General features: G+C 33.3%; 1 protein-coding gene across 1 annotated transcript; it reads left to right on the top strand.

Moving 5' to 3' along the window:
* Positions 1–184: 184 nt before the first annotated feature.
* Positions 185–6,412, top strand: LOC111294716 (disease resistance protein RPS6-like). The gene is made up of 8 exons (XM_089742950.1): positions 185–681; positions 1,600–1,623; positions 2,041–3,184; positions 3,294–3,644; positions 3,723–4,604; positions 4,714–5,161; positions 5,428–5,561; positions 5,807–6,412. The coding sequence occupies exons 1-8, from the start codon at positions 185–187 to the stop codon at positions 6,344–6,346; spliced, it is 4,020 nt and encodes a 1,339-aa protein (XP_089599076.1). The 3' UTR covers positions 6,347–6,412.
* The last annotated feature ends 20,875 nt before the right edge of the window (positions 6,413–27,287 follow it).

A 27,287-nucleotide genomic window follows, 5' to 3' on the forward strand; every position in this document is an offset into this window, starting at 1 on the left:
ATATTAATAAAGACTTTAAAAAATAATTAAAAAAAAAAACTAAGACTTTGTTATATATAAATATAATAAGATTTCATTTTTTTTTATTACATTGTTCCCTTTATAATATATAGCTAAGTTGTTCAACGTTCTTTCAAGTGCCTCACACACCAATTAATCTTGATTCTCTTTAGGACCTTTTTCAATGGCTGTTTCGATGGTTCATGAAGCCTCCACTTCAATTTCTCGATGTGCTTATCATGTATTCTTGAGTTTTAGAGGTATAGATACGCGCAAAAACTTCACAGATCACCTCTATACGGCATTGGTGCAAGCAGGGATTCACACATTTAAAGATGATGAAAAGATCGAGAGAGGGAAGAATATAAAGGATGAAATTGAAAAGGTGATTTTTCATGAGTCAAAAATTTCCATTATTATCTTCTCAAAGAATTATGCTACATCAACATGGTGCCTTAACGAACTTGTGAAGATACTAGAACATAGGAAATCCTCTCAACACATTGTTTTGCCTGTTTTCTATGATGTTGATCCAACTCAAGTCAAGAAGCAGACAGGGAGTTATGCAGAAGCGTTTGCTAGGCATGAAGAGAGCTTCAAATCCGAAATGGATATGGTACAAAGATGGAGGGTTGCTTTAAAAGAAGTCGCAGATTTAGGAGGCATGGTTCTACAAAATAGGTACATAAATACATATATATATATATAAATATATATACATATATATAGTAGGGACTACTTGCGTTAATGTAAGTCATATTTTTTTTGACTCCTAGATTAAAATTCAAAATAATATATTTAATTTTAACTATTTTGATTCAATGATAAAGAGTAAGAGTTATAGTAATATAAGTAAATCTTTTCTCATATATATTTTAAATACAATTTTATTTAAAATTTTGATGATTTTACTAATTAACTAGGTTGATGTCTTTAAATTTTTATTATAGTATAGATTGTTTAATATAATTAATCATTTTTATCTCACATTTTAAAAATATTTATGGTTAGTATTCCAAGCAGATAGCATAGTATTCATGTGTAAATTTTAACCAATTATTTCTCTCTAAAAATTTTCCCTAAAATTTAAACTAAAAAAAACTAATTTTTGATTAATCAAGCATTTTACCGAGCCTACCTCCCACTATACTTCTTACTACATCCAATTTTTTTTTTTTCAATTGAAAGTATAAAAGAACCACCCTGCTCCTCTTCATCTGCCAAAATCTCACTGTCTTAACTCAAACTTTTTGATGTTTTTCTCTCAATTCTTGCTTCCTATAATTCCTGCAAACAATCCGGTAGCCAACCACCTTCCATGCTTCCACCCTCCTCTAACCTTCCAACCAATCCATGCCATGGCTCATTTGATTTCTTCTCCATCTAACCACTACAAGCCCAAACCTACAGCCATAAAGTGCTCACGGATGGGTTTTTGAAATTTTAGAGTTTGAAGCAAAATCTCTCAAGGTCCCAGTTTTTCTAAGTCCTATATAAGACAAATTTGCAGAAACTTAAACAAGGGAAAAAGGTAATTTTAAGTTTTTTTTTTTTTTTTTCTGTTATTTGTTTTCTATAATTTCTTGATTATTGGTTAAGGCTGATTTCTTTTTCTGAGTTGCTGTAAATCTAGGTTTTCTTTTTTTTATTTTAAGGGCTCTATTTTTTTCAATTGAAAAAAGTTATAATGATTAAGGATAAAAATGTAATTCTTTGGAAACCACAAATTTCTTATATTTTTACAAGGAATAGATTCTAAAACTTTTAAATTTGAAGTTCATGACCCATCTTATGTAGGTTTCATTAAAATTTGTGCTATTTTGTTAATTTATTTAGTTTTCTTATTAATTTTTTAATGTAATAGCTTTTCGTATATGTCGAATAATAGATTGTAATTTTAATTTGAACATATAATCTCATAAAAAGCTAAAATTATGCAAGAAAAAGATAAATATGTTATTGATTTTTTCTCAATTTTCAAGATTTGACTTGTTGAGTTATATTTTGATATATTTAACGTTTATCTTTTAAAATTTGTAGGCATGAGTCACAATTCATTCATGATATTGTTAAGCAGGTTAAAGATAAACTCAATCGCACCGCCTTATATGTCCCTCCTTATTTAGTTGGGATAGATTCTCTTATGACATGCATTAATCAATGGATAGAAGAAGATGGATCACATAACATTGGAATTGCAACAATTTGTGGAATTGGAGGGATTGGGAAAACAACCATTGCCAAAGTTGTTTACAATCAACACATCCAAAGATTTGAAGGTTATAGTTTCCTTGCTTATGTTAGAGAAACAACTCAAGAGTGCAATGGCTTGGTTCGGTTGCAAAGACAACTTATTTCAGATATCCTTAAGGGGAAAGTAAAAAAAATCTACAATGCAGATGATGGAATTCTTAAGATCAAAGAAGCTGTATGTTGCAGAAGAGTTCTTATTATTTTTGATGATGTCGATGATTTGGAAAACATAACTAAAATAATTGGAATGCAAATACCTTTTTTTCCAGGAAGTAAAATCATCCTAACTAGTAGGCATCAACATCTGCTAAGTGGCCCTTTTGTTACCAAGATGTTTGATTTGGAAGAATCGTCTAGTTATGGAAACTTATGCAAAGTGTTTGAAGTAAAAGAATTAGCTTTCACTGAATCACTTCAACTTTTTAACTCGCATGCCTTTGGTCACAACTCTATAACTGGGAGTTTTATGGAGTATGCAAGTAATATAGTCAACTACTGTGGTGGGCTTCCATTAGCTCTTCAAGTTTTGGGTTCTTCACTCTCTGGCAAAAGTATGAGTGTATGGAAAAGTGCATTGGAGAAATTGGAAGAAATCCCTCATAGCAAGATTCAAAAGATTCTAAGAGTAAGCTATGATTCACTTCAAGATGATCATGATAAAAATTTATTCCTTGACATAGCTTGTTTATTCATTGGGAAGGATAAAGATTATACAACTACAATTCTGGATGGTTGTGGTTTCTATACAACAGTTGGAATTGAAAATCTCATAGGCAGGTCTCTCCTAATTGTTAATGAAAAAAACAAGCTAATGATGCATCAAATGGTTAGAGATATGGGAAAGGAAATTGTTCGCCAAGAATCTCTTAATCCTGGAAAACGAAGCAGGTTATGGGATAAGGACGCACTCGATGTAATAAGAGAAAAAATTGTAAGAGATTTTATTTTAATCTACTTGTTTCTTATATGTATGTTTCTAACTTTTATCACACAACAATTTTTTCAATTTTTTTTCTTTTAAGAAAATCTTTCTGATACAGGGTTCCAAGACAGTTAAGTGTCTTATTGTTGACCTACAAGGATTGCTAAAACACAAATCTAGAAGGATAACTGCAAGTCTACCTTTTGCAAATCATTCAAAAAGTCGGTTTGCCATGTCAAATGAGGTTTATATGGAAACTGATACATTTGCAAAGATGCAGAGACTGAAACTACTTCAGCTAGATTATGTAAAAGTTAAAGGAGACTTCAAAGACTTCCCCAAAGGCTTAATATGTTTGCACTGGCATGGATTTCCTTTACAATCTCTTCCAACAGAATTTGATATTAAGAGGCTTGTTGTTCTTGACATGCGCAATAGTAGCTTAAAACATGTTTGGAAGGACACTGAGGTATGATAACCACTAATTTCTCTACCCTTTTTTTTGAAGCAATGCACATTTGTAAAAATTTTTTTTTCTTTTCTACAGTGTCTGCCAAATTTGAAGATCCTTAATCTCAGTCATTCACATGATCTTCTCAAAACCCCAAACTTTTTAGGACTTCCAAGTCTTGAGAAGTTGATGCTCAAAGATTGCATAAAGTTGATTGAGGTTGATCAATCCATTGGTGAGCTAAAGGCACTTAATTTTTTAAACCTTAAAGGTTGCAAAAATCTTATGAAACTTCCAAAGACAATTGGCTCGCTATTGTCTCTTAAAGTGCTTATTTTATCTGGTTGCTCAAGACTTGATGATGTCCCCAAAGAGTTGCAGAATATGAAATCATTAACGGTGCTTAATTTAAATGAAACAGCCATATGCCAATCAAAATCATGGCTGTCTTGGCTATCAATGAAAAGAAGCAAAGAATTGGGTTTGTTTTGGGCATTTTTACCATGCTCTTTGGTAAAGTTGAGTTTTGAAAGTTGCAGACTATCTGCTGATGTTATACCTAATGATCTTAGCAATTTACCTTCCTTGAAATCTTTAGATTTAAGTAAAAATCCAATCCATAGCCTGCCTAAGAGCATTAGTAGCCTTACGCAGCTTGATGAACTTCTACTGACTTCTTGCTCAGAGCTCCAACTAATTCCAAAGCTTCCAATATACAGTCCATTCTTCGAGACTTACGTGGGATTGTCTGCATTAGCAATTGGGCTGTCAAGTCTACCATGCCTAATGTCTTTGAAAAGATTTGTTATTTTTGGATGTCAAAAGCTAACTGAGGTTGAAGGTGTGTTCAAGTTGGAACCAATTGAAAATTTTGAAGTGGAACAGATTAAAAACTTGTTCAACATTGATTCTATTAACAGTAATAAAGTGCAGCTTTTTAACTACCTAACAGACACAAAAATAGTTGCTGGACCACAGGTCTTTTCCCCATCTCTCTAAGTTTTTATATCTTTTTTTTCCCCATTTTTTGTTTGCTTATTTTACTTTATCAATATATTCCTAATGATCTATCGATTATGATGGACAGGTAATACATGAATGCGGTATAATTAGCACATTTGTTTCAGGAAGTGAGGTTCCAATCGAGTTTGAGTATCGCACTAAAGGATTTCAGATCACTTTTTCTCTGCCAAAACCATCTTATCCGGGTGAAAAGATTAGTTACTTCAATTTATGCATCATTTTTTCTTTCGTTAGTAATCAGATTTTCGAAAGTCAACCATGTGTGTATATTACTAACGAGACTAAGAAGGTCACGCGAGTTTATTTCTCAAGTTTCATTGGAATTCCTGAAGTCAATAATAACACAATGTTGTGGTTAATCCATTGGCCAGCAATGGACTTCCAGTTGGAAAATGGCATTTCTCTAAGCTGCACGGTGGTACCTTTTCATCTCAGCGTAAGAGAATTAGGCATTACATGTGGATCAGGAAACAACATTAGATATGAATCAAACTTTCGACCCCACTATTCAGGTATGAGAATGATTGCAAGGATACTATTTTATATACTAATGATTTAATAATTATAATAATAAAATAATAAATTTATGATTATTATTTTATTAGTTGACATTTAAAGCATAATAGAAGCATAAATTACATGTAAGTAAAAAATATCAAAATTAAATCATTTTTTGTTATAAGAATTGTTTTTATTGTACTTGTAAATTCTATTCATACGATGTGATGAAAACATAATTAGAATTGATGATATGACATTTATTTATCATGACTATCAGGAACTGAAGAGCATGTGACAAGAAACATTGAGTTGAAACTAACTGAAGACTTATTCAATTTGGGCTCTTTTGAAAATGTAAAAGTGCAAATTTACAATCATTTAGAGGAATCAAAATCGGTTGCTTCCCCACAGGTGCAAATTTTCACTTTATTATGTGTTATTTTTACTTTTCAAAGTTTAGTTTGATTGATAATTTTACTTTACTTTTTGCTTTCACATCAATTTTAATGAAAAAAAAAAATCAACCAAATGGATCTAAAATTTATGCTTTTAAAAAAATAGACCTAAAATTTTCACTCTATTATTTTTTTCTCATTTATTTGTTGATATAATGTTGTACTTCAATACCTCATTATAATTTTAATTCAATGCTACAGGTGTTATATGATTGTGCCATAATTTCCGAATTTGATCCATCCAAGGATCGTCTTCTTTGTCGCTATTTGAGTTATGTTCCTAAGCCTAAGATTTCATTTACGGTGCCCTCAAACTCTGGTCGAAAGATTAGCCGGTTAAAATCTATGATCTATCTTTTTGCCAGTAACGATAAAGCATTGGATTTCTTTTCACGAGTTGAGATTGTGAACGAGACCAAAGGCATAAAGTGGAGCCATGCTAAATATTTTGTCGGAATCCCTGAAACCAAAAACACCATAATCAATTGGTTAAGTAGTTGGAAATTTAGGGACGAACTAGAAGCTGGTGACCGTGTGAACCTTACAGTGCTTTCAGATTTACATTTTGTAGAAAGTAATATTGACTTCGTATATGATTGTGATCCAGTTGACAAAGACAGGCTTGTTGATCAGTACTGGCTAGATATGACTACCTGTTCCAGTCCATTTATTGGGACTGTTTTACATCATTTGTTTAAATCCCAGAGAAGGTTGTATAGGATGAGTTTAGGCAAAGAGTGATTATTATAGGATTTAATTGGAACAAAATGGATAATTATAGGATTTAATGTCATGTGTCTTTTGTTCTATGACATCCGTTGCTCTTTATTGTATCTCTAACTCTAAGAATAAATTTCTAATATATATATATATATATATATGTATATATATAAAGATATTTACTTACATTTAATGTAATATTTACATTTTTTTGGACTTGTGAATTAAAATTATTAAATTTAAAAATATTATTTTTAATTCAAATGAATCATAAATTTAATTTTGATCTAAGAATCTAAAAAAAATGTAAAAGTTATACTAATAAAAGTGGATCCCTCTTCTATCTCTCTCTCTCTCTCTCTCTATATATATATATATATATTGACTTTTGAGATTTCCATTAAAAAAAAAAAGATTTTCATTACAATTTTTGTTTTTATAATACAATCATATTTGTATCTTCAAGTTTTGCTTGAATTTAGTCTCTTACATCAATCTAATGTATTTAAGTTCCTGCTTTTTAAATGTTTTTCACAAGGATCAAACTTTGATTAAGAAAAAAGAAAAATTCTCCCTACCAACTAAGGAGTGGTTTGGTTTTGTGAGTTGTTATTAACCCACACAATTAGTTTGAATAAAAACCCTATTTTTGCTTATCAACGTTAGCTGGAAAGAGAGATGAATAGGCAGAGAAGGTGTGCTACCATTTTTATCGATAATTTACCAAATGCCGCTAGTTGGAAATGGTTAAGGAGGATTTATGGAAGGTTTGAAAGAGTTGTGGATTCTTTCATACCATAGAAGAGGAGCAAAGATGGGAAAATGATCGGATTTGTATGATATCCGCCAATGGAGGAAGCGAGAAGGGCGGTATGGAACAAGGATTCAAATAGAGGTTTAAAAGCGGAATAGCGGCCGCAAAATAGCAGTAGCGCCACCATCCGCCACCGTTATTGGACAAAACACGATTGAAAAATTCATTCACGACAAAAACAAAGTGTAATGGCCGCAAATAAAGGCGTAACAGAAAATAGCAGCAATAACGGTTCGTTATTACCGCTATTCCATTTCCTACTCACGGATCTAATAGTTCAAGAAAAAAAAATAAAATGTCAAGTTTTCAACTCTGCAGAATAAAGCAATAAACCTGCAAAAGTAAAAGTAAAAGCAAAAGAAAAAATAAAACTCAGACTCTCAGATCTGTAGCATCAAAATTACTCTGAGAACAAGCTAGAAAACAGATGAATTATTTCAAGCTTCAACCATTCAATCAGTATTTCGGCACCCAAATTCAACTCAACACCAAGTTTTCAATCAACATTCAAGATCAAATAGGGTAAGAAAAGAAAGTTAAATTACCTTTTTTTTTGCAAAATTTTTGTAAAATAATGTCTGTTGTGAGAGTTTGAGACTTGAGAGAGACAAACGAGGTGTACTGGGTAAATGATAATGATGAAAAGATGTGAGAGAAAATGAGAGATGAAAAAAAAAAAAGAGAAGAAGAAATTTTTGAAAAGCAAAGCTTTGGACGCACGAAGAAGATGAATAGAAGAGAGCAAGCTGGTTCTAGATGGTTCTGTCATTCTGCTACAATTAAACAAATTGAGGGACATTAAGGCAAGCACGTGAGGAGGGATTGGGTGTGGTGGGGTGTTAGGGGGGTGGGAATTGAATTTTTTTATTTAATTTTGTAATTAATTTTTGAAATTTTTTTAGATAAAATTTAATTAGAGGTTTTGAAAATTTATAATTAAAAAAATAAGAGATTAATAATTTAATATAATATATATAGAGATTTTAGATGAAAAATTTTGATAAATTTTTTTTATAAGTTAGATGAAAAATAATTAAAATTAAATATTATATTTTGATTGTGTTATATATTAATTTATAATTTTGTATCTGAATTTTAATATTTTTTTTGTTGTTTTGATATTTATATTGTTATCAATTCTTTTGATATTAGATTAATTCTTGTTATTTTTATGTAATTATTGAAGATTGTATTTATTATATAATTATTGAAAGTTATTTGTGATAAAAAAATTATATCAATTTGTGTATCAAAAAGATTAAGTTATTTAATAAATTTAGCATTTTATGATCTTTACTCTTACTAAGATTAAAAACTAAAAAATAAAAAATATAGGTTTGAAAATTTTATTAAAATATAAGTTTGAAAATTTTTAATTTTTGAAATTTTTTTAGATAAAATCTAATTAGAGGGATTGAAGGTTTATAATTAAAAAAAAATTAAGGGATTAATAATTTAATATGATATATATAGAGATTTTAGATGAAATTTTTTGATAAATTTTTTTGTATAAGTTAGACAAAAATTAATTAAAATTAAATATTATATTTTGATTGTGTTATATATTAATTTATAATTTTTATATGAAATTTAATAAATTTTTTTGTTGTTTTGATATTTATATTGTTGTTAATTCTTTTGATATTAGATTAATTCTTGTTATTTTTGTGTAATTATTGAAGATTGTATTTATTATATAATTATTGAAAGTTATTTGTGATAAAAAAATTTATATCTATTAATGTATTAAAAAGATTAAGTTATTTAATAATATTCTTAAGATTAAAAACTAAAAATTAAAAAATTTAGTGTAAAATCAATTTTTAATGATGTAATAAGTAATATTAATATTTCTAAATATAAGTTTATTTTGTTTTTATACAAAATAACAAGTATGCTACCACGTGAAAAGTTCCTGAGTAAAGAAGTTGAAGGCACGCCAAGTGATGATATAGGTTGGCGTTTTGGAACACCTGTGCCAAATACAAGAGGAAATGTTTCATGTAAACTTTTTGGTAAAGTTGTAAAAGGAGGAATAACACTTTTCAAAGAACACATTGCTCATAATACTGGCAATGTTGCACTATGCCCAATGTTACTGGTATGTTATATTTTTATAATTCCTTTGAAAATATTATTGTTAATTTTTTAATAAAAATTATAAAATTACATAAGCATGTGTAACTAATTTTTTTTCCTTTTTTTAAAACTATATTATTAATAGGTATAGTAAGAGAAAGTCTGATGAAACTCTTCAAGATAGCAAATCAAAAAAAGCTGACAACAAAAGGATAAAAAATGAATTTTTATCACAATTAAGAGGGGAAGATGATTATGAAGGATTTATTAATGAAGACATCGCTACTAGACAAGCCGTGCGAAATAATATCCAATCACAACATGAGTGGCATAGAAGACAAGAATTCAGACAAAGAACTAGTGGTTGGAGTAACATGTATGAAGTGGGACGAAGCTCTCATGGCATAGTTGCTGAATATTTTGAAGAAAAAATAAGGAAATTAACTCCAAATGAGTCTGAATTTTCATTAAGATGAGCTATACCTGAATTGGTTAAACGTAAAAGTTCAAGGCAACCAAAAGTAAGTGATTCAATTTTAAAGACATTAAGAAGAAAGATGGGTGAATCAGTATCAAAATTTTTTATATATGATCGACTTCTTTTTCAATTAGCAAATTCTCAATGGTTACATAATTTGATTTCTGTGGCAGCAGAAGTTGGCCAACAAGTAAAATTTCACACCTTATGAGGTCTCAAATCTGTATTTAAAATTTGAGTATCAATAAGTTTACGAATGGGTTAATGGATTAAAAGCTCATTTGAATGAATTGGGTGTCACTTTGATGTGTGGTGGTTGGACCAATAGTTTGAATCAAATGCATATCATTAATTTCCTTGTTTACTGTAGTAAAGGGACCATTTTTTGAAAATCTGTAGATGTCTCAAGTGTTTATAGTAGATATACAAACTTTTACTACAGATTATTAGATGAAATTGTGGAAGAAATTGAAGAAAAATACATGGTTCAAATAATTATTGATAACGAGACAGCACTTAAGGCCGTAGAAAAAAGACTAATGGAGAAGAGAAAACATTTGTATTGGACAGCATGTTCAGCTCATTGTTTGGACTTGTGCCTTAAAGATATTGGGAAGAAAAAAAATGTGGCAAAGGTTTTGGATGATACAAAGAAAGTGACTTGTTTTATATACAATCACATTTGGACTGTTAATTTGATAAAAAAAATACACAAGGGAAGAAAATACTTCATCTTGCTCTTACCTAATTTGCCACTCATTTCATACAGTTAAAAAAATAATGAGGCAAAAGCAAGGTTTGAGAGAGATGTTCAATTCAAAGGTTAGTACTTAATAATTAGTAAAACTATTTAAATTTAGCATCTTTTTATGATATCATTGTTTAAAATATTAATTTAAAATATATTACTCTAAAAATTTATTGATGAATATATAGGAATTTAAGATTCAAAATGGGGACAACAAAAATCAAGACCTGCTTATGAAGCCAAAAAAATCATTTTGGGAAAAGATTTTTGGAAAAAAACAGGTAATATAATAAAAGTTTATGAGCCTTTGGTAAAAGTGTTGCGCCTTGTGGATGGTGATGAAAAACTAACAATGGGCTTTATTTACGAGGCTGTAGATAGAGTTAAACAAGCAATTCAGCAAAGTTGTCGTTATTCTGCTGAATATGAAAAGATTATTAATAATAAATGGAGTTTCATGCACTCTGACTTACATTCAGCTAGTAAGTAAACAAAAAATATATGGTATTTAAAAAATATGTTTATTTTTTATACTTAAATTGCTTATATATTTATTTTTATTACTTTAATATAATATTGTTATGAATTATGTTTAGGTTACTATCTAAATCCATAATTTCAATTTAGAGTGGAACATTCTGCAAATGTATTTAAAGAAACATTAGAAGGTATAAAAATAGTTATTGAAAGATTAGAACCTTTGATAGATACTCAAATTAGAATGATTAATCAAGTTAGTATTTAATACTATTTTATAACTTTAACATTTTATTTTATGTATTAAAAATTGAATTATTTTTTATTTATTCATTTATTATTGTATTTTCAATCAATGTAGTTGTTATTATTTCGAGACAAGCATGAAACATTTGGTACTCCATAGGCACAAAGAGCTTGGAAACAAATGAATCCAGGTAAATAGTAAATTAAATAATTATAATTTATTTATATTATTTAATTGTATAGTACATTCAAATTTAATTTAAATAATTTTATACAACTAAGTGGTTGATGATATATGGCACTTGTGTTCCTGAATTACAAAAACTAGCAATCAAAGTGCTTAGTCAAACAACATCTACATCAAATTGTGAACGTAATTGGAGCACATTTCGCTATATTCACACCAAAGCAAGAAACAGATTAAAGTTTGAAAGACTTTAGAAACTTGTATATACCTATTATAACATGAGACTGAGGATGAGACATCGGAAAAGAATGAGCATTGATGAGATAAATAATAGTTTTAATCTTATTAGCTATGACCATATTTTTGAAGATGATGATCCACTAATAGAGTGGCTGCAAGAGAAAAAAAAATCCTCTGTTAGATAGTCAAAACTCTGATTGGTTGCCCACAAATAATTCTGATAATGAAATGAATGTGAAACAATCACGTCAATCTCAAGAAAGGAATGTGTCTCATTCAAGTTCAAATCCAACACCAAATCAGAGTGATGATGGTGGTGGTTTAAGTCTAGATGATGGTGATGGTGCAAAATTTGGCGATAATATGGATGTAAATCGACCTTACAACCCACTTGGAGGAGAATTTAGGCTTGCTACTACTAGTGGACTTTTCATCAATATGGCAGAATACAAAGTAAATTCATTTGTTGAATCTAGTAAGGGTTAAAGTGCACGTATAGCTCGATCAAATGAAAAAAGCCAAGATGCCCCACTATGATATTTCTAGAGGTTCTTCATCTTTAGGTGGGAGACCAAATTCTAGTAACTTTGAGTATAGTGAATCATCTGCTAGTACTCAAGGATTTTATTATTCACCGGAATAACTTAATTTTCAACCTCCTCATGGTTATCCACCTCTATATGGTTATTATCCACCTCAAATGTATCCTCCACCTCCTCAAATGTATCCTTCACCTCAAATGTATCATTTACCACAATGTATCCCCTACCACAAATGTATCATCCTCAAATATATCATCCACCTTAAATGTATCAAGAACAAAGGCCTCAGGGATGGAGATGGAGTCAACATGGCTCTCAAAGTAAAGATAAAGAATTTGATTCTCCTCGTCATTCTATCATGTGGTAAAATTTGAAATATATATCAATAATTGTAGTTGATGGAATTTGAAATTATTATATTTTTAAGTTTGTAATTTTATTAAATATAGATGCTTGGTATTTAACATATTATGTTTTGTTAATATTTGATTTGTCTAGAATTAATATTGAATATAAACTTGGCCAAGAAAAATTGTGGATAAACCAAATATGAATGCTTTTTATAATCTAAATAAAATTATGAATAATTTTTTTAAAATATAAAAAACATAGTGTCATAAACTATTTTTAAAATCATTGAATAAGAGTGTAGACACCCAATTGGGTCCAGGCCCAGATCAATTGGGCCTGGCCCAAATGGGTAAGCCCAATTCAATTTTTACTTTGTATTATTTTTTTTCTTTTCTTTTCTTTTGTATTTTACGTATTTTATTATTTATTATTATTATATGTATATTTTTACTTATTTATTTATTTATTTATTTTCTATTAATATTTATATGTATTTTTATATAGTTATATATTTATTATTATTTTTTATCTTGTAATATTTTTTGGCTTTATCTTATTTTTATTATCTGTTAATTTTATTTTTATTCATTTATTTGATTTTACCGATTATCTGATTATTATCATTATTTCTTTTCTTTTCTTTTTTGAGGGCTGGGATTGAAAGTTGAAGAATCTCACTGTGAAGGGGAATTCAATCAAGAGAGTCCAGATTAGATTCAAAGATTGAATCTCCGTCCAAGGAGGAATTGGGATTGATCAGGAACTCCTGATCAATCCTTATAAAAGGGACCTTCTAAAACAGATGCTGAAACAGAAAAAACAGGGAGCAAAGCTACTGATTTGAGAGAAAAAGAGGCGTATAGAAAGCTAAGAAAAGGTTTATGAGTGTTCTGGGAGCTAGAAAAAAATTTTTGAAGATTTTTGGTGATTTTTTTTCTGGGAATTTTTGGAAAATTCCAGATTCCGGTGAATTTTCTGACGAAGTTTGAATTTTTTGATGAAAATTTTGACCAACCTTGAAGTTTCTGACGACCTGCCCAGTTTTCGACAAAGAATCCCAGAAACCGGTGACCTTCTGACGAACTTTCGATGAAAAAACCTAGATTCCGACGACAAAACTCAAAATCCGATGAATCTTCAACCGGAGTTCTTCGGCCTTTTAGAGAGAAGGGAGAGAAAAAAAGAAAAAGAGAGAGAGAGGAGAGGAGCGTTCTGCCAAAAAACAGAGGGAAGTACATTTTATACCTTCTCAAAACGACGTCGTTTTGGCCTTAAGTGACCTAGAGGATCCGCGCGTTTTGTCGTAACCCGACCCGACCCGAGCGTCAACCCGCTTCCTGACCCCCGCGTGCCTGCCCCCCTCCGAGCCAAGTCGAGCTGAGCCGAGCTTCCCAAGCCGCCCCCCGAGCCGTTTCTCTTCCTTGAGCTGAGCCGCAATCCGAGCCGCTCCAGGTTTTTTTTTTAATTTTTTTTATTTTCATTTATTTGTTTATTTGTTTATTTTTTTATTTATTAGATTAGGTTTATTTAATATTCTTTTTATCTTAATTTTATTTTTATTTTTGTTTTACTTTTCTTTATTTTTCTATTTTTATTTATTTTTTTATTATTCTATTTTCTTTAAATAAAAATCAAAATTTCCAAAAAAAATATTTTTAGGGAAAAGTTGAAAGTATCAATTTTCCTTGAAAATCAAAATTTCTAAAAAATATTTTTAGGGAAAAATTGAAAGTATCAATTTTCCTTGGAAATCAAAGTTTCAAAAAAAAATTTTTTTGAGGAAAAGTTGAAAGTATCAATTTTCCTTAAAAATAAATTTCCAAAAAATATTTTTAAGGAAAAGTTGAAAGTATCAATTTTCCTTAAAAATAAATTTCAAACAAAAGGTTTTTGAGGAAAAGTTGAAAGTATCAACTTTCCTTGGAAATCAAAGTTTCAAAAAAATATTTTTTGAGGAAAAATTGAAAGTATCAATTTTTCTTAAAAATAAATTTCCAAAAAATATTTTTGGGGAAAAGTTGAAAGTATCAGTTTTCCTTAAAAATAAATTTCCAAAAAATATTTTTGAGGAAAAGTTGAAAGTATCAATTTTCGTTAAAAATAAATTTTCAAAAAAATATTTTTTGGGAAAAGTTGAAAGTATCAATTTTCCCCACACAAGAACAATCATTCTCTCCTTCCTTTCTATTTTGATTTTGATTTTGATTTTTCTTTAACCAATTCGACGACGGAGCCTCTGTAAGTGAAACAGTAGTTTTTCTGGCATACTCTCGAGGTGAGGGAATTTTCTCAATTTTTTGCTAAAAGTATTAGAGTCAATTGAGAATAATTTCCAACAATTAATTACTTGGTAAAATTTTAAGGCTTTTTTTGGATAACTCAAAATTATGCTGGTACCGTCTTTTGATGGGCGTTGTGAGGGTGCTATAACCTTCCTCACACGTAATCGAACTCCCGAACCATGTTCTGGTTAGTAGACCCGAACCTATTCTTTTAGGGACCCTTAAGCTTAGGTGTTCCCTGAAATGACAGATTCTTTAGGTGGCCAATCGCACCTAGATAAAAAAGATTAGTGGTGACTCCCTAAAAGTCAATGTGTAGCGATAGATCCCCGGATCTAGACGTTATGACAGCTTAGCGACTCCGCTGGGGACTTTGAGAGTCAGGCCAGCAAATAATTTGTGTTATCCAAAAGCCTAATAAAATTGAACCTGTTTGTATATATGTGTTATTATTCATTTATGATTATTTACTTTGTTAATTATGTCATTCATGTGTATGTGCATAACATGAGCTCTATACCCGAGCTCCGTCCCTCTATGAGGGAGTAAAGTACCTATTGCTTTCGTGAGGTCTAATGCCTCCACAGTGACTAGCGAAATACTCCCACTCAAATTGAACCTTTTCCACTTGTAGCCTGTAATGGGTGAGGATTAGGGTGCCTTACTAGTCTGTGATGGATAAGGATGTAAGGAACAATTTGAGGACGTTTAGACTTTGACCTTAAAACCACATATAGTGAACTTTAAGAGCGCCTAACCTATAGAGCCATCACTCTTCCCTTTTAGAATTGACCAAAAGCATAGGATTCATCCCTTTTACTTTGTGTGATGTTTAAATGTACTTAGTTATTTGTTTTTTTTGGGTATACTAACCTTTTTCTTATTCTTTTGCATTGGTTCATACGCATATCATAAAGTTGCATAAAGAACATTTGCTTGAAAAACAGTCTTCAACAAATTTTTTTCACGGATGCCAATGAACGCTTAGTTTGTTCTTCATCAGTATTAGCACCCTGTGGGACACCTAATGAAGTAAGGGCCCTGTCAGAAAAGACTCAACTGAAGATGGGAGATTGCTTGCCAATTGGGTATGAGTCTACTCTGTCTCAAGAAACATCTATCCTCTTCAAACAGAATAATTTAAAAGATTTGGTTGATATCTGGAAAAAGATGAGTCCGTCAAGATAAGAGCAGTTTTGTCAGAAACATGGGCATATAGCACACCTTTTAGCAGTGGTTGTTGATGATCAACTAATCAAAGCTGCATCACAATTCTGAGATCCTGCATATAAATGTTTCATCTTTAACGAAGCTGATATGACTCCCACCATAAAAGAATATTCGATCTCGGTAGGTTTGCATCTTAAGACTCCTGACAAGATATATGTCAAAAAGCATAAGTCAGGATTTCGTAAAAGTCTGGCTCAACTCATGGGGATAGACAAAGAAGTTATGGATTCTCATACAAAGAAGAAACAAGAACAGGTTTGCCTACCTTGGAAGTTCTTTCATGAGTTTCTGACGCAACACGTTAATGAAGAACGGGGGTTAGACATATTTACCTTGGCTATATACGGACTGGTAATCTTTCTAAAGGTTTTGGGACATATTGAGATAGCGGTGGTTGATTTCTTCGAAAGTGTGATCAATGGCTGTAATCCTTCAACGGTAATATTAGCAGAGACTATCAGATCTTTGAGTTATTATCGTCAGAATAGAGGGCGCTTCATAGGATGCATATAGTTATTGTACTTATGGATGAAAAGTCATTTTGAACAAGAAAATGGCGTTTTCTCAAAGCTTTACATCCGTAATCGTTTTCCAATCAAGGAATTCTGCGAAAGTGGATGGTCAAAGTGGAAGTCTAAACAAGAATGGATAACTTTCTTACAAAAATTAGAAAGTACCAGGGTGAGATGGTTGGCCCCATGGATGAATCGTGAGCCTATGTTATACCAATGTGAGGATAGTACAGTGGTTTCGCTTTTGGGTTTATGGGGAGTGACAAATTATGTCCCACTCCTAGTGAGAAGGTAATTGGGGGGAGAACAATTCATTCCTATGACTTATGGGTTTCATTTAGATTTCTCTTACAATGAGCCTAAATCATTTCAGAGGATGAATGAGATGATCAAAGCATGGAAAAATCCCCAAAGAGTGAGTCCTGGACCATTCACTGAAAAAGTCACCCTAGGTTACTTGGTTTGGAGAACAAAGAGAAGACAAGAAATGGTATTCACTTATGAAATCTCTCAACCACCAACAGAAAAAAAACTTGAAGAGACACCATCAGAGTTAGAGCTGGCAACAAAAAAATTTGAGTTTGAAAAGATCAAGTTAAAGAAAGAGATTCAAGAACTTCAAGAAAAAAAAGGCCAGTGGAAAGGTAGAGCTAAAAATTATGAAGTTAAAGTTCACAAGATTGCTAGAGAACGAGATACAGCTACTGAAGATCTAGTAAGGTTACACCAGGAGCATAAGAGGCTATGTGTGAGAGAAAGAGCCAAAGAGATAACCATTGTCGAGTTGACTGAGGAAAATACAAGACTGAAACAAGAGTATGCCGAATTAAAAGAAGAAAGTATCGAAGCACAGGCAAAAATTAACATGCTAAACAGTTACTTGAGCAGCCTAAGTCAAAGGTTGGATGAACAAGGAGACCACATCACTGCATTGGTTAGAGAATATAGAGAATTATCATACCAAGTCTAGTGTGGTAAAAGAGAGAACTTAGAAAGGTAAAAATACATTGAGCACTTAACAACTCAAATTCATAAAGGGGTGTGTAAGGCAAGAGAGATGGTGGAAGAGGCAGAGGCATTAAGATAAGTGGTGGCCCCAGTAAGAGAACATGGACAATGTCTCTTGAACTTCATAGAAGAAGCTAAGGCCCAGTATGAACAAATCAAGCAATTTTATGGCTATAATTCTAGGATGATAAACTCAATATAGATCAAAGTTTTTTAGAATAAATGAAAATTTTTAGTTGAATACCGTTTTAAGGCAAATGTTTTTTGCATACATGCATTTTTCATTCATTACATTCTCATTCATTACACTTAAACCATGTGATAATCATGTAAATTTACTAATTCTAAGATATGGTACTCAAGGTTCTAGGATAGCTCCATCTAGCGAAAACCCTGCCCATCGATTCAACACAAGATCCAGAGTAAGGCAAATAGAGCAAAAAAATTCCCATAGATTTGAAAAGATAGAGAAAGCACAAGAGAAGATTAAAAGTGAGCTAAGCAAGATTTTGAAAGCCCTTAATAACATGAATAAAAGAAAAGGAGTTGAAGGAAGTACAAGCCAACAAGAAGTGGCTGACCCTTTGTACCCTCTAAATTTTGGCCCACCTCAAGCCCAGTCTGCCTAAGAGGTCCCACCACAACATTTTGCATATCCAACATATCCTGGAATGCCATCAGCTTTCAACCCAGGGTAGTATAATAGCTATATAAATCATGTCTTCACTGAAAAGACAACAGAACCAATTCCTGATCTAGATGATTTAAAAGAGAAGAAGAAGGAAAAGATAAGGGTGGAAGCTGAGGAAAGTTCCAAGATTAGCATGCTAGAGCAAAGGCTAAGGGCTGTGGAAGGATTTAGCTTTTATGGGTCAGTTGATGCTGCTGGGCTCTGCCTAGTTCCTGATGTGGTTATCCCTCATAGGTTCAAAGTACCAAAATTTAAAAAATATGATGGTATAAAGTGCCCCAAAACTCACATCACCATGTATTGCAGGAAGATGGCAGCTCATGCACATGATGAAAAACTCTTTATGCATATTTTTTAGGACAGTCTTACTGGCTCTGCGGCCAGATGGTATGTTCAGCTGGACAGGACTCGTATTCGCTCTTGGAGTGATATGGCACATGACTTTATCAGTCAATATCAACATATCATCGATTTGGCCCCAGATCGTTTGTCTTTGCAGAATCTAGAGAAAAAGGCAAACGAGTCTTTTAAAGAGTATGCCCAGAGGTGGAGGGATATTGCTTCTTAGGTACAGCCTCCTCTGATCGAAAAAAAAACTATAGTGCTATTTGTCAGCACTTTAAAACCTCCCTATTATGAAAAGATGATAGGAAATGCAATAAAAAATTTTGCCGATATGGTAATCTCGGGAGAAATCATGAAGCATCTAGCAAAAGAATCCCGAAGAAAAAATAAACTGAAGCTCAGGCTGTGAGCTTTGATAGACAGCAGCTTAGAGGTTATTCACCCTACCCCCCACCAGAATATCTACCATATCACCCCACTGTAAATAACACTTCTTTTCACCCATACCAACCATTTACACAACCACCATACCCCTAAACCTATCAAATCTCTCATAGACCCCAAAATATCATGTACAGTTCTAACATTCAACCTACCCCAAAACCTCAAAATCGCCCAACTAATCCCATTGGTGGCTTGCGGGAGCAACGAACCACTCGTGAGAAACCTGTTTTTGACCCAATTCTAATGACTTATACGAAATTATATAGGGAGCTCTACAACAGTCACTTGATTACTTTAAGTAAATTGAAACCCCTCAAGCCACCTTACCCCAAGTGGTATGATCCCACTGCCCACTGTGACTACCATTATGGGATTGCTGGTCACTCTACCGAAAATTATACTACCCTGAAACACAAAGTGTAACGGTTGATTAAGGATGGGATGATTTGTTTTGATACTGAAGGGATGACTGCGCCTAATGTTAGTGGCAATCCTTTACCGAATCACAATGTGAATGCTATAGGTGAAGAACAGGAGTGCCATGTGAAGAAGAAAGTGACAGATATTAAGACACCTCTCAGCCAACTGTTTGATATTTTACGAAGAACAGACATGATACAACTGGTAAGTCCACACAGCTATCATGGAGCATATATAGCTGGTACTAGTTGTAAGTATCATAGGGGGCAATAGGCCATTCCATTGAAACCTGTGAGCAATTTCGTCAAGAGGTGCAAAAACTCTTGGATTCACATTAGATGGAGGTCTATGAAGAAAAAGAAGACTTGAAGAATGTTGAGGTGCACATGACTGATAGGCCTGAAAAGCTATTTCCCAAACCAGTGACAATTCAGTGTGGGAATAAACCAAAGTCAATCATAGACAAACTCTTCCCCAGGCCAGTAACTTTTAAAATCTCAACTCTTTTCCTGTATAAAGATGATAAAGTTGTACCCTGGAGATATGGCTGTGACACTATAGTTCAGGGACAGAAAGAAGAGGTCTCCAAAGTCGATGCTTTTAATATTACTGGTGTAGGAGGCATTACTCGAAGTGGGAGATGTTACACCCCAGAAATGCTAGAGAAGGCTAGAAGGGAAAAGGCTAAAGAAAGAGAAAGATGAAATAATCCAGAGATAGAGCTTGAAGAAGATCAACCAAAGCTAGTATCAGAAAGGGAGGTTTGTGAATTCTTGAAGCTGGTAAAACATAGTGAGTATTCAGTTGTGAAACAGTTGAATAAAATGCCAGCTCGAATCTCATTATTATCACTATTGTTAAACTCAGAGCCATACCGAAATACCTTGCTGAAAGTGTTGAATCAGGCATACGTGGCACATAACGTGTCTATCGAATATGTGAACCACTTGGCTGGAAATCTAGTTATGCCAAATCATATTTCATTCAGCAATGATGAGATTTCTTTGGAGGGAAAAAGAAACGCCAAGGCTCTGCATATCACAGTCAAGTGCAAGAGCCATATTATAGCCAAAGTCCTTATCGATAATGGCTCTACCATCAATGTCATGCCTATGTCAACTTTGGCAAGGCTACCCATTGATCATTCTCATATGAAGGACAGTCAGATGATTGTGAGAGCCTTTGATGGAACCAGAAAAAAAGTCCTGGGGGATATTGAGATGCCCTTACAAATTGGGCCATGCACTTTCAATATAAAATTTCAAGTGATGGATATTTTTCCATCCTACAGCTGTCTGTTAGGAAGGCCATGGATTCACATGGCAGGAGCTGTGCCATCTACTTGCATTAGAAGATTAAGTTCAATATGAAGGTCAATTAGTAGTGGTAGTTGGGGAAGAAGATATGCTAGTGACCCAACCATTGAACACCTCATATGTAGAGGCTACTGAAGAAGCATTGGAATGCTCCTATCGATCTTTTGAATTAGTCAATACTATAGGTGAAGGATTTCAAAGTCAGCCTTTTTCAAAGATAGTGGTGAGCCAAGTCATCAACAAATACTGGTGTCCAGGACTTAGGCTAGGCAAAAATTTGCAGAGAATTAAAGAACCTCTAACAATAGTGGACAATAGTGACAGGGTGGGCCTAGGTTATGAGATGGCAGAATGGGAAGTCAAAAGAAGGCCATCAAGAAAGATAGCAAGATTGATTCTTATCCCACACTGGTACGAAACCTTCAGACCTGGAGGATTCATGTACCCAGATGCAAGGAAAAGTGTGAAAGATGATTTTGTCCAATTAGCCATCAATGCTGTTGAAGATGAAGTGAGGGTTAATCAAGAAGAGTGGGTTCGCCTTTGTCCACCAGATTATGAGCTGAACAATTGGAGTGCCATTGAAATGCCTTTGACTTTTGATTTTGATACAATGTAATTGTGACATCTCAATCGCTTTTGCCCAAGGCTATAGGGTGATCTTTTTTCGTTTGGGCCATTCATCATTTATTATTTTTAATAAAAAATAGAGAGGATGCATTTTCATTCATTTCTTCTTATGTCTTCATTATTTCCATCTTTCCAAGTACATCTTGCCAACATATCCCATTTCATTCAATTTCAGGTCTTTAAATGAACATGAAGATAATCATGATAACAATCTAGAGGTTAGCTTTGAGAATTCAATTAATACTGATGAACTTGATAATGAAAAAAATTCTAAAGAATATGTTATGCCTCCGGACCTAATGAGGATGATTGAATAAGAAAATAAGTCGATTGAGCCTCATCAAGAGGTAGTGGACTTAGTGAATCTAGGAGATGAAGAAAATAAGAAAGAGGTCAGAGTAGGCACTTCACTTTCATCTGAAGATAGGCAACGATTGGCAGACCTACTTCAAGAATTTGTAGATATATTTACTTGGTCTTATCAGGATATGTCAGGGCTGAGCACAGAGATAGTGGAGCACAGATTGCCCCTAAAGCCAGAATGTAAACCAGTTCAGCAGAAACTGATACGGATGAAGCCTGAAATACTGCTAAAGATTAAAAAAGAGGTGAAAAAACAATTTGATGCAGGCTTTCTACAAGTGGCTAAGTATCCAGAATGGGTAGCCAATATAGTCCCAGTTCTTAAGAAAGATGGAAAAGTATGAATATGTGTGGACTATCAGGATTTGAATAAGGCTAGCCCAAAGGATAACTTTCCTTTACCTCGTATCGACACACTGATAGACAACACGACTAAGCATTCGATTTTCTCTTTTATGAATGGTTTCTCGGGGTATAATCAGATAAAAATGGCTACAGATGATATGGAAAAAACTATTTTTGTGACCATGTGGGGAACCTTTTGTTACAAAGTCATGCCTTTTGGGTTAAAGAATGATGGGACAACATATCAAAGGGCCATGGTAACACTCTTCCATGATATGATGTACAAAGAGATTGAGGTGTATGTAGACGATATGATTGCAAAATCTGGTAAGGATGAAGATCATGTTACTAGCCTCAAAAAGTTATTTGAAAGGTTGAGAAAATTTTAGCTCAAATTAAACCCAGCCAAGTGTACCTTCGAGGTAAAATCAGGAAAGCTGCTAGGCTTTGTGATCAGTGAAAGAGGAATCGAAGTCGATCCCAATAAGATACGGGCCATCCAGAATTTGTCACCTCCCAGCACACCAAAAAAAGTTTGAGATTTTCTGGGGAGATTGAACTACATTTCTCGGTTCATCTCTCAACTTACCTACAAATGTGACCCATCTTTAAGCTTCTCCATAAAGATAATCTTGGGAAATGGAATGAAGAATGTCAAGAGACGTTTGATAAAATTAAGCAATATTTATCGAACCCTCCAGTATTGGTGCCACCTGTTCCAAGAAAACCTTTAATCTTATACTTAACTGTATGTGAAAATTCAATGAGATGTGTGCTGGGGCAGCAAGACGAGGCTAGTCAAAAGGAGAGAGCTATTTACTATCTGAGTAAAAAGTTCACAGAATATGAATCCAAGTATTCTTCACTGGAAAAAATGTGTTGCGCATTAGCGTGGACTGCCAAAAGACTCAGACAGTATATGCTCTATCATACTACGTGGCTCATAGCGAAACTGGATCCCATTAAGTATATCTTCGAGAAGCCTTCTTTGTCCGAGAGAATCGCTAGATGGCAAGTAATGCTTTTGGAATACGATATTATATACGTGAGCCAGAAAGCAATAAAAGGGGGCGTTATAGCAGAATTTCTTACAGATCGTGCTACTAAAGAGTATGAGTCGATGAAGCTAGAATTCCCTGATGAAGACTTAATGACTATTTTCCAACTAGAGGAAAGGGAGCATGTAGAAAAATGTTAGAGAATGTACTTTGATGGAGCTGCTAATGCCTTGGGCATGAAATTGGGGTAATTCTGATTTCTTCGAAAGAACAATACTATCTTGTAACAGCGAAGTTAAATTTCAATTACACAAATAACATCGCTGAGTATAAGGCATGTGTCATGGGCCTACAAGCTGCTATGGATAGAAGAGTGAAAGTCTTGAAAGTGTTTGGAGACTCAGCTCTAGTCATATATCAGTTGAAAGGAGAATGGGAGACGAGAGACTCAAAACTCGTTCCATACCATAAGTATATTCTAGAGCTGACAAAGCAATTTGAAGATGTCCAGTTTGATCACCTACCTCAAGAAGAGAATGTGATTGCTGATGCATTGGCTACTCTGGCTGCAATGATTCGAATTAATGATAATACCGACATTCAACCCATTAAGTTAGATGTTAAGGATATACCAGCGTATTGTTCTAATGTAGAGGGGGAAAAAGATGGAAAACCCTAGTATTATGACATCTTACAGTATGTCAAGGATCAACAGTATCTAGTTCAAGCAACAGAAAATGATAAAAGGGTCATTCGAAGATTGGCTATGAGCTTTTTCCTGGATGGGGATGTCCTATATAAAAGAAGCAAGGATCAAGTATTATTGAGGTGCGTAAATGAGACTGAAGCGAAGAAAATCATTAAAGAGGTGCATGATGGAATATGTGGGGCACATGCTAGTGGACATCTGATGGCAAGACAGATCATGAGAGCGGAGTATTACTGGTTGATGATGGAGAATGATTGCATTGATTATGCTCATAAATACCATAAATGTTAGATATATGCTGATAAGATTCATGCTCCGCCGTCTGTTTTACATGTTATGGCACCACCATGGCCATTTTCAATGTGGGGCATGGATGTCATTGGTTCGATCTCCCCAAAGGCTTCTAACAGGCACAGATTCATTTTTGTGATGATAGATTACTTCACAAAATGGGTAGAGGTAGCATCGTATGCAAATGTGACACGCTCCGTGGTTTGCAAGTTCATAAAGAAAGAGATCATCTGTAGATATGGACTTTCAGAGAAAATCATTTTAGACAATGCCAAGAATCTAACTAGTAAGATGATGCAAGAAATATGTGCTCAATACAAGATCAAGCATCATAACTCGTCACCATACCGTCCGAAAATGAATAGGGCAGTTGAGGGGGCCAATCAGAACATAAAGAGGATTTTGGAGAAAATGATCGAGACTTACAAAGATTGGCATGAAAAGTTGCCATTTGCATTGCATGCATATCGAACTTCAGTTCGCACCTCTACTGGGGCAACCCCATTTTCTTTGGTTTATGGGATGGAAGCTGTACTACCAGTGGAAGTAAAGATCCCCTCTTTGAGAGTTTTAAAAGAAGTCGAGTTGGAAAAAACTGAATGGATTCGAGAATGTTATGAGCAGTTAAATTTTATAGAAGAGAAGAGATTGACTGCACTGTGCCATGGTCAGCTATATCAAAAGAGAATGATGAGGGCTCATGATAAAAAGATTCGATCCCGTTGTTTTCGGGAATGAGAGTTGGTCTTGAAAAGAATTCTTCCAATCCAACACGATAGTAGAGGAAAATGGACTCCGAATTGGGAAGGGCCGTATGTGGTGAAACAGGCTTTTTTAGATGGAGCACTGATACTAACTGAGATAGATGAAATGATTTACCCCATCCTATAAATTCTGATGCTGTGAAAAAGTATTATGCTTGAAAAATGAAAAAAATGAAGAAAAAAAATGAAAAAATGAAAAAAATGAAAAATAGAAAAAATGAAAAAAGAAAAAGTAAAAAAGGAGGACTCAAGGCGAAAACCCTAAAAGGGCGGTTTGAGTCATAGGGGGGTTTGTCTAAGTTGAAAACCTGAAAAGGCGGCTTAGATAAGGAGAATACAACATCGAATTTGAAAGTCGGCTGATATGGAGGCTAGCAAATTCGGAAGAGTTCCAAGTTGTTAAATACATCAGAGGGTTGAATTTTCAGAAAAAAAAAAACTTTGAGATGTGTGATCATGATTATCTGATTGTTCATTTTGAGGCTTTGTCCCCATACCTATCCTTGTATTTCTTTCTTGGCCAAAGGTTGCCAACATTTTGCTAATAAGAAACGTTTTATTTCATTCTTTGTGCCTTTTCCTGACAACTGTTTCCCAACCATTCATATTCTTTTCTTCTCAATACCCTACCATGAAAGAAATGTACAAATGCATTCTCACTTTTTTAGTTTGAAATAATGATTGATGAATGAATAATAACATAAAAAGATCTTTACATTACATTGAATAAGTCAAAAGTGAAAACGGCAGAATCGAGATGTTCAGCTCCTGATTAGGACATTGAATTTAGGAAGAGATTTTTTGTTACAGGAAGAATATGAGTGGAAGAAATAATTAAGAGCTACACTGGTTCGATCTCAGAAGAGCAGTGTAATTGGATCTCTGAAGAATCAAAAGGGCTTGACACCCAAGAAAGAAAAAAAGAGCTTGAGAAACTTGAGTACCATACATTGAATAGGAATTATTTGGCCAACATTTGCATAGCATGCATTGAAATTCATATGCATTTGCATAGCATACACTACTTTCAGGAAAGTAGAGTGTATAAATTCAAGAAGCAAGGGTGTTCCAACATCCCACATGGAGAAGACAGATATGAAGATATTTTACAAAATTGAAAAAGAAAAAGCTTGTCAGGTAAGTCCCTAATCCTTGAAATAGGATGTCTTCTGGTATCAGGGTTGATTTATAAGACCTTTGGGCATAATCTCCTGAAATTCCTTCAAACACAACTTTCAACTCCTTTGGACATGATTGTCAAGGAGCAATTTATTTTCCAAAGTTCTGTTGCCTCTGTTTAGAGGATCAATTTACTTTTCAAAGTCGTGGTGCCTTTGTTTAGAGGAGCAATTTATTTTCCAAAGTTCCGTTGCCTCTGTTTAGAGGAGCAATTTACTTTCCAAAGTCGTGGTGCCTCTGTTTAGAGGAGCAATTTACTTTCCAAAAGTCGTAGTGCCTCTGTTTAGAGAAGCAATTTATTTTCAAAAGTCGTGGTGCCTCTGTTTAGAAGAGCAATTTATGTTTCTCAAAGTCGTTGAGCTTTTGTTTAGAGGAGCTTTGGTCAAAAACAAAAAAAACAAAAAAACACAAAAAAACAAAGAAAAAAAAACAAAAAATGACAATGTTGAGTGGAGTCTTGATTGGGTGTCTACGTCTTTGCGCAATTTCTGTTTCACAGAAAATGTGCAAAGAGGGACAGCTGTAAACACCCAATTGGGTCCAGGCCCAGATCAATTGAGCCTGGCCCAAATGGGTAAGCCCAATTCAATTTTTACTTTGTATTATTTTTTTTCTTTTCTTTTCTTTTGTATTTTATGTATTTTATTATTTATTATTATTATATGTATATTTTTACTTATTTATTTATTTATTTTTTCTGTTAATATTTATATGTATTTTTATATAGTTATATATTTATTATTATTTTTTATCTTGTAATATTTTTTAGGTTTATCTTATTTTTATTATCTGTTAATTTTATTTTTATTCATTTATATGATTTTATCGATTATTTGATTATTATCATTATTTTTTTTCTTTTCTTTTTTGAGGGCTAGGATTGAAAGTTGAAGAATCCCACTGTGAAGGTGAATTCAATCAAGAGAGTCCAGATTAGATTCAAAGATTGAATCCTCGTCCAAGGAGGAATTGGGATTGATCATGAACTCCTGATCAATCCCTATAAAAGGGACCTCCTAGAACAGATGCTGAAACAGAAAAAACAGGGAGCAAAGCTACTGATTTGAGAGAAAAAGAGGCGTATAGGAAGCTAAGAAAAGGTTTAGGAGTGTTCTGAGAGCTAGAAGAAATTTTTTGAAGATTTTTGGCGATTTTTTTTCTGAGAATTTCTGGAAAATTCCAGATTCCAGTGAATTTTTCGACGAAGTTTGAATTTTTCGATGAAAATTTTGGCCAACCTTGAAGTTTCCGATGACCTGCTCAGTTTTCGATA

This window comes from Durio zibethinus, chromosome 14 (assembly GCF_047325235.1).
Source record: "Durio zibethinus cultivar Kanyao isolate XHJ-2024 chromosome 14, ASM4732523v1, whole genome shotgun sequence".
In the NCBI taxonomy this organism is placed as follows: domain Eukaryota; kingdom Viridiplantae; phylum Streptophyta; class Magnoliopsida; order Malvales; family Malvaceae; genus Durio; species Durio zibethinus.

What these genes read in the sequence shown, in the direction of transcription:
- LOC111294716 (XM_089742950.1), top strand. Translation starts at nt 185, where the DNA reads ATGGCTGTTTCGATGGTTCATGAAGCCTCCACTTCAATTTCTCGATGT. An exon ending in ATGTAATAAGAGAAAAAATT is followed by an intron (nt 3,185 to 3,293) that starts GTAAGAGATTTT and finishes TTTCTGATACAG; the next exon opens with GGTTCCAAGACAGTTAAGTG. An exon ending in ATGTTTGGAAGGACACTGAG is followed by an intron (nt 3,645 to 3,722) that starts GTATGATAACCA and finishes TCTTTTCTACAG; the next exon opens with TGTCTGCCAAATTTGAAGAT.